The sequence below is a fragment of the Archocentrus centrarchus genome, chromosome 12 (assembly GCF_007364275.1).
Source record: "Archocentrus centrarchus isolate MPI-CPG fArcCen1 chromosome 12, fArcCen1, whole genome shotgun sequence".
Lineage (NCBI taxonomy): Eukaryota > Metazoa > Chordata > Actinopteri > Cichliformes > Cichlidae > Archocentrus > Archocentrus centrarchus.
In genome coordinates this window covers 20108953-20123662 of record NC_044357.1, presented here as the reverse complement: position 1 = coordinate 20123662, position 14710 = coordinate 20108953, and the positions used below count along the sequence as shown (strand labels likewise).

At 40.2% G+C, this 14710-nt stretch overlaps 1 protein-coding gene across 1 annotated transcript in view; it reads right to left on the bottom strand.

Annotated features, from left to right (window-relative positions):
- Positions 1-14710, bottom strand: part of vav2 (vav 2 guanine nucleotide exchange factor) — a 188650-nt gene that overhangs the window by 133197 nt on the left and 40743 nt on the right. The window contains exon 3 of the mRNA XM_030742155.1: positions 647-763. Coding sequence (XP_030598015.1) covers positions 647-763 — 117 coding nt within the window. The remainder of the gene's footprint in view (positions 1-646; positions 764-14710) is intronic.

The window sequence follows — 14710 nt, the reverse complement described above, 5'->3', positions numbered from 1 at the left end:
CCATAAAAACTCTCCATAAAGCTGATACTATATGCAAGTGAGTCAGATATCTTCACTGCTGAGCCAACACACATGTTCCACCTTATTGTAGATGCAGACTGCAGAACGTTAGGAAAGATCACTGCACTTAACTCCAGTCACTTAGTGACATGAGTTAAGATTGCTGACCCTGAGGTGTTACAGCAAATGCTCATCTGAGCTCTCAGATCCACAATGACGGTTAATGCAACTGGCTGACCGATTTGACTTTGAACTCATGCAAACCTCGCGGGTACACTGCACTATAATGCAGACACCTGTACTCTTCTACACATGCTTTTTACATTGTAATATTAACAGAAAAACCTGGTATCATGTGATCAATGCAGCAAATTCAACAGTTCAATGTAGAAAAAAAGTCAAGCGTCATATAAATCTAGAAGGTCAGTCAAGCTCTGATCATAAAAATACCACATCTCATCATGTCATGGCCTGATTGATATCATCAGGAACACAAGCAGCATTGTGTCTCTAAGTACCCCGTACAGTTAAACTGCAGACTATGGGCACCACTGTTTCTGTGCTGCTCACAGTGTCAATTCAAGTGCAGGACATTTTGGAGCCTCAACAGGAGAACATGCATCCATGTGTCTAATGTTTAACTCACCTTGCCAAAGTCTCTGACATCAAAAAGGTCGAAAGGGTCAAACAGTTCACTGTTACGGAGGCCGAACTTGTCATGACACACCTTCAGAAATGTCCGGATGTTCTTCAAACACAGGAACTAAAAAAAAAAGAGAAAGAGAGGGAAAAAGGAAACATAAGTGTATGCTCAAATAAATATTTCTTGGATAATTCCAGAAACAGAAAAAAAAGAAAAGAAAAAAAAAAACATATTACACTCATTTATCAGAATGACTAAACAAGAAGTATGTTTGCCCTTGGAAATATGTTCCACTTGTCAGTTTTATATTCCTCATCAGTGTCACAGCAGTATTGTAAATAATTAATTTCCTGGTTAATGGTGGTCGGGCTGTCCCAATTCATCACTTCCTGATTTTTGTGTGTGATTATTCAGCACCAAAGTGTGAACTAGATGATTGCTTCTCCTGAGGTTGATGGGCTGCTTCTCAGACTGAGATAAGGGAAGCAAAGAGAGCAGACAAGGTGTCCCCAGACAAGCCCACCAGTAAAGACCTGCCATGAGGTACATTTATACATTGATCCCATGCTGAAAGGTCACAAACCTGTCCAACAACTACCACAGAAATGGCTTTTGGAAGGGAAAAACCCACACAAGCATCCACGGAAGGCTTACAAGTTATGAGATAATAAGGAACTTTTTAAAAGTTGAGATTAAGAACCTGTGTGGGGGTTGGGTGGGGGTGGTCTCTGTGAATCACTAGGAAACATATGCAACATTCTGCTTCTTAATCTCAACTTTTAAACATATCTATATTGCCTTTTATAGCAAAGCAGCAAAATCCAGGGCTAAAAAGTGAAGTCAGAGGTCAAAATCAATCCCCAAAAATGCTGTTATTCAAATCACTTAAGGTAGTCTTCAAAAGCTGATCCACATACTACAATGTGAGAATGCCTTTTATAGCAGAAGCAAGCATGTTTCCCTAACACATGATCAGCATACTATCTCTTCATAACAGCTATGCGTGAGAGGAACATTTTCCTTTCCTTTTTTTTTCTTAATTGAGCCATTAAAATTTCCCTGACAGAATCTTCCTAAAGGGATTAATAAAGTTTTATCTGATCTAATCTTTTTTTTTTTTTTAAATCACAGAATTTGTGGGTTTTGGGTGGGGTTTTTTTTTTTTGGCTTTAGATCATTCAATATTCCTGTGTTATTAATACTACTAAGAGCCCAGCCAAGAAGACCATGCTTCATTACTAGTAAGTGAAATTCTAGTAATTTTTCTATACAGTGCATATGTATAAAACATCTCTAAACTACAGTGTTTAACCAAGACCCACACAGCCTGTAATCTGGTGCAGTTTAGCAGGCTAAACTACCCTGGTCAGTATGCTAGTCCAAACTAATGCATGACAGTCAGGGGCCTTCTTTTTCTACACTGGCAATCACAAAAATGCAGCACACTGTTAGTGATCTTGAGACTGAAGGCCCATTTGGGGGTAACGGTTGGAGCTTTAAGGGAACCTACAGCAGGCAAATGATGCTCATAATAAACTGCATAATACCCTCTTGCCACAAATATTGATGGCCTCAGTCCCTAAAATACGCCATCACACAGATAAACCTTGAGGGCTGAGGCACAGACCAATAACCGCAGTATTGAAATATTAATAAGCATAACTGCCTCCCATCTACCATCTTTCTGTGTGAAGAGCAAATTACCTAGCATGCAAATCCAGATGCTGCTTTAGATATGCCCTTTCAATTTTCTGCATGCAAGCGATAAGAACTGATGACCATGGAAGCAGAAAGTACACACAAAAGGCGCGTGAGTGAGCGGGTTGGTGCGAAACAAAAAATACTCGATTGCCTCGATTCTACTAAAAGCATTGACAACATACTTCATCTTTGTAATAGCTGCTGCATAAAACTAGTGGAATAACCAGCAACCTTGCAAGTCGCACTTGATGTTGAGTTGAAGTTAAAATGCTTTCAGAGGCAGCAACAAGAGCTCCAGTGGGTTTTCAGGTGCAGTATTATGCACTCTCCAAGCACTGAGAGGTGTGCATTAAGTCTTACTGCAGCTAGATGACCTATAGTGTTTCCAGCTGCTACACCTGCTCATTGGATACATCATCTTTATAAGCCTTACTTTTCACACTTTTAAAAAAAAATAAATAAATCACTGTTATCACTGGCACATATTTCTGGCATTTTATGATATTTCAGCCAGCCTCTCCTGGTCAACTGTGAGAGCCCTGCTGACTCATTCTCATTCATGTGTGCACATCTGCTTAGTCCCGGTGTCATGGGTGCGCCCCCGTAAGAGAGCCACACCGGCCAGTGAGAAGAAATGCGATTGGCTAGTGAGCCAAAGTGGCATTTGCAGTTCAGCAGCCAAGGTTATCCTTAGTTTCCCAACTCAGATATGAAAAGGTAACATTTGCTGAAGTGGTTTGGAGATGAGCGAAAGAGAGGGGATCTGCAGATACAGATCGGGGGGGGGATGCGTCTGACATTCTAATGTATGTTTGGAGATAAGAAAGCCAGTCTAGGAGGAGAGAGAATTGCTATGATCTAAGTTAAAGAAGAATTAAAAAAAAAATAAAATAACAATAAATAAATTAAATCTATACACGTTTTCGCCTGGAGTTGGGAGAGCTGGTGCACTTGGGAAAAACAAGAGCATGGTCATCCCCTTAAGCTGACGCAGCCCTCGGCACAACCTATCTTGTATCACCTCCCTGTTGTCTGGATCACGTTTAAGGCGAAGCACAGAAAATCCTGAATTTTTCAAAGGGCTGCGAGTGCATCTCACAAGGCAGTGGTAACAAATAAACAGATTTTAAATAAAATCCACTAAACTCACTTTTAATTCAAAAAGAATTTAAAAGTTATTTGAACTCTAGGCAGTCTTTAATTTATCATTTTAAATGCTGACTGCCCAATCTAGCGGCACTGGCTGTTGAATAATAATAACGGTAACACTGATAATATCAGCATTCAGATTAATTTAATATAAGCCTCGCATACGCCACACGGTTCTGTTTGTGTCTGTGTCTGCCACCAGATGAAAGACACAAGGATCGTGCTTTTGTTAGCCGCTGATAGCCCTTCCCGTGTGGCTGAAATGTTGACTGGCACAACAATCGGAGAAACTGTGAAAACTCTCCTCAGCAAACAAAAGACTCAGTATTAAAGGAGCGAAAACAAAAGTAAAACAAGAGTGGAACCTTGGACAGGCCTTCACACCACGGAAAGAAATTTGGGACTTGTGACGGTGTGCTGGCATTATTCCCACTAGATCAGTATGTTTAATTAATAAATAAGCAGGTAAATGTGCAGCTTTTACATATCTGAAATGTTCTCTAAAAAAAAAAAAAAAAAGCTTCTTGTAACTGCTCCCTGCAAAGGGTCACCACAGCTAATGAATCCACATTTTTGATTTGGCAGATTTTCCTGACACAACCTCCTAGTGATTTGCGTGTCCTCCTGGTCTCCAGCCTGGGATGTTTCACATGTGTTAACCACTAGAATACGGACCCACTACCAAACAACATTGCCAGGGCCTCTGTGATGAGCATTTGCCCCTATTTTCTTGAACAGATTAATCAAAAGATAACACTTATAGTCACTGATTATGAAGCCTACTTCCAAAACTGCACAAACAAAAAGAAACTAACTCCCACGTGTGGCTGTATGACTGAAACAATGGCCATTATGGTGCTCGTTCTGCTGCGCGCACCTGATGTCTAAGAATCTTTCAAGCCCGCAAAACAATAGAGATGGTATTTCACATAAATACCTCCCCCACATACCAGGAAAAAAAAAACAGCACAATTGTGAAAAAATAAAAATACTTGTGTGTATTTTTGTTGAGCACATAAGTGTGTTTATCGTTTGCTTTAATTGTTTGCCACCTGAAGGCCATGTGTTGTCAACCCAGTGCTCCTCTTTCAAATATTACTTTTGAAAAGTGAAAGTCTAGGAGACAAAGCAAAGGAGATGTGGCAAAGTTAAATAAGATTTAAAAAAAAAAAAGAAGAGAGGAGTGATCTCAGTTGTAGGATGGCATCAGGCTTTTTACAAGGTGCTTCGTGTGCTCCACTGGAGCAACAGTTCTAAATTTTGACTTCTCAGTCAAGAGCAAACAGCTCTTTAAAGAGGCAGACTTGTCAGGAAGGCAGGGAAGAGTGCAGAGAGAGAAGGGAAGAGGAGGGAAGAGGAGGGAGAGGAGCAGGGAAAAAAAAAAAAAAAAAGGAGAGTCAGGTAACAAAGAACCATCACATCCTTGACAAGCCCTTCCACCATATCATCACGCTACATCACACAAAGAATAATGCATTATTCCTGTGAGAGGGTGGTATCTGCACACTTATCTGCACACACCCCCTACATGCTCGTATCTGAGAAGATACAAATTAGAACTTCCGCCTGAAACCGCACAACAGCAAATTAGAGAAATGGGATGAGGAAAAAAAAATAAAGGGTGCAAATGAATATGGAAGAAGAGAGGAGGAGTAAGAGGGAAATGTGGCTTGTTTTTTTTTCCCCCAAAACTGTAGCTCTTTGGTGTCAGGGAAACAGAGGAATGAGGTGGGGCAAGCTGAGAGATCACAGCCCTCGGGGAAGAAATGACAAAAGAAGAGGAGGTTGCATGTAACGCTGAGAATTTAGAGGAACTGTTTCCAAACTGATCTGATCAGAATTGGTTTCCTGAATCAAGCCGGTCCTGCAGGTTTTAGATGTGTCCCTGATCCAACACACCTGAATCAAATGGTTGAATTACCTCCTCAGTATGCAGTCAAGTTCTCCAGATTCCTGCTAATGACGTCTATATGTGATTCAGGTGTGTTGTATCGGGAATACATCTAAAACCTGCAGGACACCGGCTCTCGAGGCCTGGAGATGGCCACCCCTGATCTAAAGCTATTTGAACATAACTATTATGACATAACAAAGACGGGAACACAATCTAAAGACAGGAAAAAAAGTGTGTATATAGGAAGGGAAAAAAAAAAAAACATCTGTTAAGCTTGGCAGTGTATGCACCGGGCAACCGGGCAACTAACAATGCAATGCAGTAAGTTGTTGAAATGGGGAGGGGAGGAGAGGAGAGGAGAGGAGAGGAGAGGAGAGGAGAGGAGAGGAGAGGAGAGGAGAGGAGAGGAGAGGAGCAGACTGAGGTGAGTCAGATCAGATCATCAGATACTCAGACAGTCAGTCACAGAACTGCAGTCAATGAAAGAGACTGATGCCTGTCTGGGAGCTGTGAGTCCTGTGTTGTGACTAGAGGCTGTGAATCACTCTCTGCCTTCACAACAACAGGAAGAGAGCCATCAGCAGGTGAGAGAGAACAGCAAAAAAGGAGCTCACATGGCCACAACATAAGGTTGGCTGAGCTGATTCCGACAGTCTAAACACACACACACACTCGCACACCTCTCAAAAGGCACGTTGTGTGCATGCAAACTCAAAGGTGATGATGGAGCTCAAAAACTTGGTCAATAATGCCAGGAAGGGAGATGAGCGTTTTCTAGTAAAGACTGATCTATAGGGATCAGCACTCAGCCTTTCCAAATATGCCTCTACATAAAATCTCCATTATATCAGCTGTGTACTGCCCCCATTCAGTCTCCACAGCTTACATTTGTTTAACAGCAAAAAAAAAAAAAAAAAGCCTTTGAAAAAGATCTTGAAAAATGTAAAAGCCATTTGATTTCTAACAGACTGCTAGAGCTATGAAATGGTAAATTAATATGCACATGTAATAAATTTGATATTTATTACTAGATTTAGTAAATAAATAAATAATGCATGGTTGTGACTACAACCAAAAACCAAAGACAAATGCAATGGTCAGGTAAACTTAACAGTTTCTCACAGCTGTCCAGTATAAGCAACATAAGCACATGCCTAAATAACATGTTACATAATACAGTATACATGATACATTTCTCAATGCCTCTATTCATCTACACATGCTGTTTATACCAACAGAAACACATTGATTATTAACAATAATATATGTGCATATTGCACTGAGTTGCTGCACTTATCTTTTACAAAATCTCTGCATGCTATAAAAGCCTCCGTTGTTAACTTAATGAAGGCTCAAGGGCACTGGCAGAGTGTTGGGAGGAGGTGCTGGGATGTCACCACACAGGAAGAGAAATTCTGCATTCCAGGGAGTGACGTCACTCCCAAGTTGAGCACATTCCAGCAGTAAAGTTGGAAAAGCAAAGAACAACGGGATTTGTTTTGATCCTTAGCAAAGCAGAGCCATTCATGCATCACTAGCAAGACAGCACGATGCTTGGATTTTTGCACTTAAAAAACACGGTTGCAGCACATGTGCGGATAGAAGGTGGTCAACAACATATGGTCTATTTGGAGAATCAAATACCCAACAGTGGCAGTACAGATTTAAAGTTTCACAGTTTTACTACTAAAATATGGTAACAAGGCAAACTGATATAGTCTACCTAGCTACCATTTTTAACTGACTGTTAATGCTGGGTGTATGCATGGCTGTTTTTAATAGCTTTTCCATTTAATTTTATAAAGTTGTTTAAAGGTGATCTTCAGCTTGTTGTATTGAGTCATTTTTTAACTGCATAATTTCAAGTGTAATTGCCAGCTTAGGAAAGCACAAAGATATTATATTTCTAGTTGGCTTTATGTGGAAACTGAATAGAAACAGCCGTGAGCATCTGCCCCACGAGTCACCATGAGGTCTTTCCAGTATCAAAGTCAGTGGGTTAAGCTCTAATTCTTGTCAGTCTGCCATGTTTTATCCATTCTCTGCAAATTAAAAAAAAAAAAAAAGGGAACAAAAATCAATATGGACAAGAAACAAACTTCCTTTTGGTGTTCTTGTTTGTTCCTTCTTTGTTATCTATATCTGCTTTGATGAAAATTTTTAAAAGAACAAAGGGTTCATCTGGGTTTTCAGGGCTGCAGACATGCAACGGTTGCAAAACGAAAGTTAAACGGAATAATGTAAATGAATGCATTCTGAATAACTGGACTATAGTTTTAAATAAATCATAGCTTTATATAAAACCTGAAACATTTACACTTTGGAACATCCAGCCTAGTAAATACTATGATGGCATGTGCCAGGTGACACCCACAGTGGATTCTGCCCCACTTCCAGGTCACCCAGATGTTAAAGTCAGTGAGGAGACCCTGCTTCTGCAAATTAGAGAAGAGGACACTTCATGAATAATGCATTGCAATAGCATGCAAATGTGTTAATCTTATCCTATTATCCCTAAAAGCCTGTGAGCAGGGAAGGATTGACCACAGTTTTAAATCTTGTACAACCCTTAGCAGTTGAGGCAGAACTGCTTCGTTAGTGAGGCTCACTTGGCCCATGTTAAAATATGGAAGTTAAATAGGCTACGTACAGTTTTTAGTGAGGGTAATCTCCATTACAAAGGAAGATAATTCAGCTTAGAGCACGGACTCTGGCGGAAGAAAGTCACCACAGCTGTAGAACATAATTTAATCAAGTCCACCTTCACCCTTACACTGGCTACTCGTAAAAACACAAGCATTAATGTTGGCTAAGCTTCAGATCAGAAGCACACAGTGTGTGAGGAAGAATGCGTAAGTTGCACAAGCATAACAAGCCACGAGAAACGTGCTTGTCACATACATATAAGGTCATTTGCGAAAGTAGAAAAGCGGTGGACCTGAAGCAAACCAAAAAAGAAAGAAGAGCTTTTCAATGGAGAGAGTTAAAGAGAATGGTGGAAAAAAAAAATGATATGTCTTCAAGGTACTGAACTTTCCTCTTTTTTCCTATTGATGTGGAAATGACCAAAGCTAGGAACAAAGGACATGCTCTCATGGATAATGGTGTCAGAGAGGAAAGCGAGGCTAGCTTAACTACACCTTAGGGATGCTTTAAAATTACTGCTAGTAGTGCTAGCTGGAATAATATTTCTGTATGGTTTATTATGTCATTATTTTAATTATTTCTTGGATTTTGTCTTAAAACAGAAATACTATATATAGTCATAGCAATTAGTCACATGGTTAACCACTCTCATCTAGACAGTTACATGTGTATAACTATTTAAGGACTTGAGGTTTTACAGACATTAATGCCCCCCCCACACACACACACACACACATTTTAATGGCTTTAATGAAATTAAAGGCAGGTCAAAGTTTTCACTTATCCTATAAAATGTCTCCTGAATGGACTGGCACGATTTTTGTACTGATATTCATACTTTTCTGAGGCACAATCCCAGATGGGCCAATGCAACCAGGATCAGCAGCAGGAGGAGAACTCAAAGCAGCAACAACAAGAAACACCGCAGATAAGTGAAGTCCAGTGCGATGGAATTGGAGTTTACTGGCGGGACAAGAGGCTCAAGAAATGAACACCTCAAGGTGAGTCGACACCTTAAGTATGCTTCAACCTTCTATTTTTTTGAGCCCGTTCAACTGCTATGTGCCTTAGTATTTAAGAACTTTTCATACTAAATAATTGGTGTCAACACAACTTGATTATGAAGTCATCTGGACTCTCACTGTGGAGTTGTCACACAAAATTGCTCTGAGGATATTGTGGAGGAAATGAAAGCACGTGTGATTGATGCAGAGCTGACACAGAAAACTGGAACGAATTGAGCAACAAATGCATTTGCCACTTAATTTTATATTTATTTATATATATATATATATATATATATATATATATATATATATATATATATATATATATATATATATATGCACGTGTGAGATTTATTTAAACACTGTTGCTTTTGCAGTCTCAAAGAATGAGGCAGACAGGAGGGTTTTTTTTTTTTATCATTCTGCAGGTGTTGTTCAATCTGTTTTACATGTACAGTACAAAAAGTGTCAATGCAACACTAACCCCAAAAACCTAACACAGACCAAGATGTTCAAGCATCTTGGTGCATAATGCAGCCCTCCAGGTTCAATCCGCTCTTCACATAAATACAAATCTGTGTTGTATCTAAGCAACAGGCCATGTTTCTGAGCCTCTGGAGAGGAGTATGTGTTTGAGGTATTTCCACTCAAGCTTAGCTACAGACTTAAGGCTTGATGAATGTGAGGAGGAGGTCCGCCGAGAATCTCAGACACCCATGGATCAATGGCCGGGTAATTTATGACACGAGGCCAGGGAGAGGAGAACTGCATCTATCTTTTTCCCCTGTGAGTTTGCCTCACAACTTAAAGACTCATTGTGATGATTTAGATTCCCAGTAAGATAAATTACCCATTAGCTCCTGCCATACAAAACAAAGGCCCAAAACAAATACTCATATCACACACATACTTTAGACAAAATGATGCTAACTGAACTGAACACGGCCACATTCGTTAGGCTCATTAAGTCACTGTTTTGTATAATCCTTGGCAGAGCTGCGTTTGCTCGAGGCTGACACAAACAAAGCTGGGAAAAATAACAAGGAATTGAAATAGACTTAAGTTTTTTGACATCACATGTGACTTAATCAAAAAGACTTCTGTGGCCCCAAAACAAGTTATAGTTGTGCTGAAAACCAGAATCAGATACAGATGAATCATGTTTTACCGGAAGCCAGAATCACCATATGAATTTCTGGCAACCGGTGCAAACTGACGGGAGTGTGAAACACACCGGTAAGCTTTGACGTGTCTCTATATATGTCCAAATTACAGAATATATGTTACACATGCACTGAAGCCCTGAAACTTTCAAGACATGACCTGACCTACAGCATTGTGAAAAGTTAACACAATGCCACAGTCTTACCAGGACGTCCCAGCAAATTCACCTCAAGGTCAGACAATGTAGAGAAATTTAAAAAATTTAAATACTCTGCGAATGCTATGAGCAAGAGGGCTCATCTCATGCACGACCATCCACCAACGTTGGCCGACCAAACTTACATTAAATCACCTCAACCGAAAAACCATGCAACACTGGACACACTTAACTTGACAAAGCTACCTCCTAATTTACTAAGTTACTGGCTCAGTCACACAAGTGAAAACAGGACAGCAACCTTCTTGCAGCAACAAAAAATAAATCAAAAATAATTGCTGTATTATCTGAAACAGATTGCAAGTAATTGCCAACCTGACCCCATTCAATCCCAGACTGATATCAAACTGATAGACGACTGACTCCGCCTTATGGCAATATTTATGGCAGGTTTCAGTGACATGTTGTGGTTGGACCTTAAGTGAGAACAAATGCCTGCAGCCTCAGTAGACTGAAGCAATAACCAAAATTCCTCCTCAACAATGTGAGACTGATAAAATCAAATAGAAATCTATTACCTCAAGTTATTGCTACTAAAGGTGGTTCTGCAAGCTGCTGAATTGTGGGGTGTACTTAGCTTTTCACTGGACTACGTAGAGTCCTTTGAAAACTTTATTTTTCACACTGCAGGTGCACATATACAAACACAGGTGGCTCAAACAGTTCTTTTACCAGCTGCCACTCTGGGTTTAAGAAACGTTTGACTGATTAAGGATTTTACACTAGGCCAAGAGGCCAAAAGCTAGTGCTGTATGTTTGTCTGTTTAAGGAGGCTATCAGGTATGCTGAAGGGAAGCAGCTCTGTGCTCTCGATGGCTGTGATTATCTCCAAGGTGACTAATGCTATTAACATGGAGAGCAGCCTGTTAATTACCCAACTGGCTGTGGGACCAGGCTTGGCCCGCTTAAATCATCATACAGCTTGGATTAACAATTGTTAAATCATCACACAGCTTAGCTGCGCGGCACACAATGCACCAATCAGCCAATTTACAGATTAAGTGATTGGGCGAGTAGATACTGTGTGATACAGTTTACATCCTGTCTGAGGTGCATTGGACAGTGGTGACCTCAACCAAACTGGGGAAAACACACACACACACACACACACACACACACACACACACACACACACACACACACACACACACACACACACACATACAACAATATACTTATAAATGACCTGTAAATATTGTTTTAACAAGAAGCTGATTGAACAGCAAACATGAAGAATAGTTAACTCCTACTCACATAGTGCACACAGTCTGATCAGTCCATCAATCATTCAATCAGTATCTAATGTAAATTAATATTTTTCATGAAAAAGTCAAACAAAAATATGGTAGATTGATTGGTACTTATGTAGTGTTTTTCTACTCCATTTGAGGACTCAAAATGCTTTCTTACAACAAGCAAAATTCACACAAACACTTTCTAAGTGCTTTTAACCTAAAATTTACAGATTCATGCTCCAATAGATGCATCAGAGGCAACTCTGGATTTCAAGAGCCGTTTGCAACCCTACAATTACTGCCTACATTGAGGGGGCATTGTTTCTTTTTTGGGTGGCTTCCTTCAACTTATGCACACAACTGTCAGGCCTTAATGAAGCAACTATGTTTACACTTTAGCTTGACAGCTTAAGGTCAGTGAATCCTGTCCTCTGTCACAATGTATCACAATGACCTCAACATTTTTTTGGCCCTGATCACCCTGTGCAGTTGAGTCAACAACATTATGTATTGGGAGCACACTTCCTGTTTATAGCTCCACTGCAAATTACAATGGAAAGCTTGTTGGCAATGTCCCTTGCAATTAATCATGAACAACATTGTCACAGCAGAAAAAAAAAAAAAGGGCTTAAAAAGCACAGGGGTCATTGTCCAGTATGTTTTTGTGCATTTCTAAGCTCTAAGCTCTAAGGGCGTACTGCATGAGAAAACCTTGTTGCTTCATGACAGTTAATTACCCATTTCTGCTGCTCATTCAACATTATCAAAGGAAACAGTCATAAATTATCCACATCTGTCTTTATGATCTTCTCGACTCCATTCCAGTTAAAATTGAATTAACTTCTTGCATATCTGTGATCTACCTGTCCTGGGTCCTTCGAGGTAGACCAGAGCTAAATCTGAGACATCAAATAGCAGACAGCAAAAAGGGCTTAACTTTTATCTTTTCTAAAACACAGTCAGAGGGAAAAAAAAAAGAAGTCTGGAACAGAAAAAGAAACAAAGAGTCTTGTCAGATGGATATAGTCGGGGTGGATAGCAAGGCAGGATCAAACGTCCAGTTTCTGCCGGTAATCCTCCTCGAGAGGAGAAGCAGGGGAGGTGGGAGATGGAGCAGGAGAAGAGGTGGAATGGAGGAGAGGGGAAGCTGGTTGCTGTGCCACAGAAAGCAAATGTTACTGGCTTTTTCATCCGGCAGGCGAAGCGACGCCAGCCCCTCCACAGCTCTTCCTCCACAGGAGGAAACCTTTGGAAAGATCACAGCCCAAAGCCTCAAGCATGGAAAGACTATGTGTATATTATGTGTGTGTGTGGGTGTGTGAGAGAGAAAGAGAAAAAGAGAGCGCACATGGCCATATGTAGCTGCTTATGCCGTTCAGATGTAACACTGAGGCTGTTCCTTAATTGGAGGTTTTAGTCCGCATACAATGTCTGCAATCCACAACACAGCAGCAGAATAAACAGAACCCCAAAATACAAGGTTATACTTTTTTTCATACCTCAAAAGATAAGAACATGTGTGGTCTACAGATATTCAGCATATTTGTGAAGCACCGTATGGGCTCAGTGCACTCCATATGAAATGTTATAAAATATTTCACAACAGCTTTAAATATGTACCAAATGTACAAATGTAAAAATAATGTTAACAATGTATGTGCATGTAAAATTCTGCTCTAGGTGAACGTACATGTATTATTGAAGTGCACAATGATTTAGTGAACAGGGTATTTAGCATTTGCTTCCATCTAGACTGTATCAGCTGAAGCGGGGGGAGCACAGGCAATCACAAACAGTTTTTTCCCCTGTAAATGAGGTTGTAAAAGTTACATTTCACACATCCAAAAATGGCTCTAATCAGCTTTTAAATGTGCCAAAAATCCATTTGAGTTACAAGCAAATAAAATGTTTTTTTCTTTCCCTTGAACCTCCTCAGGTTCTTGGGTTTTGACCTGTCTATGCCCTTTTTTCTTCTCATTAACCACTTTTAACATAATCAAAACTTAACCTGTCACAAATGAACAGTCAGAAGCAATGAGGTTACATCACAGAGTCAGAGAGGGCAAACAGTTACAGAGACACATTCGACTGTCTGGCTACCTGACTACAGAGGCCTGCAGCTACTGAAATGAAACACACCCAAAAATTCTTCTCCTACTACTAACAGCCTATATATAGATACTCAGATGAGACACTAACATGCCATTATATCATCCACAATTTTCTGCAAACTACCACAAAATTAGATTTGGGTCCGTTTCAAATATTTTCATCAAATCCATTTGTGCTGACCCTCAATAATCACAGAAAACTGACATCCCAGATGAACGGACGGGAGTTTGAGGGGAAAGAGACAGTTTAGTGTTATTTAATTGGCTGATCCATGAGAGAAATATGGCCAAAAAAAATATATGAAAGATCAGTGAAAGAGCAACACAGCCAATCACAAACTGAGCATCCCACAGGGCAAAGGTAAGAGAATCTAAGAGGCAGAAACAGCTTGATGAACCAGCTCTCTCCACTCCATCTCCCACATAGTTGGACACTGCCTGCAGCACATCTTTAAAAATAAGAAGGAGAAAGAGCTGTCACTCTGGATTTAGCCTACTTTTTCAACATGTGCATTAATTTCAAAGCAGATGGCAAAAAAAAGGAGAGTGGGTTGAAGGGAGGGGCAACTCCTAAGCTGCTGAATGACAGAGTGGTGTGCTTCACGCGAAAGAGGGAACGGAGAGTGTGGCTACCTCAGAAAACAGGGATAGAAATTATTTAAAGGCAGATTAGAGCCTTATCATGTAAAGATGATATTCTGTGGGGTTTACTGCTATTAGATGTCAGCATATGCAACTCAGGTCAGCATCATCAAAAGCAGCACGCTGTGTTCAGTAAGAAACTCACTGGGAAGTATTACCGCACCAAACCTTTTATTGATCTGTGTATCCATACTTCACTTGTAGGCACTTATCATCCAAGCCTGCCAGGGGGATTTACAAGCTAAAAGGATCCAGGTATAAATCAAATATATTTTCAAAAATGGAATAAAAAGAAGAGATG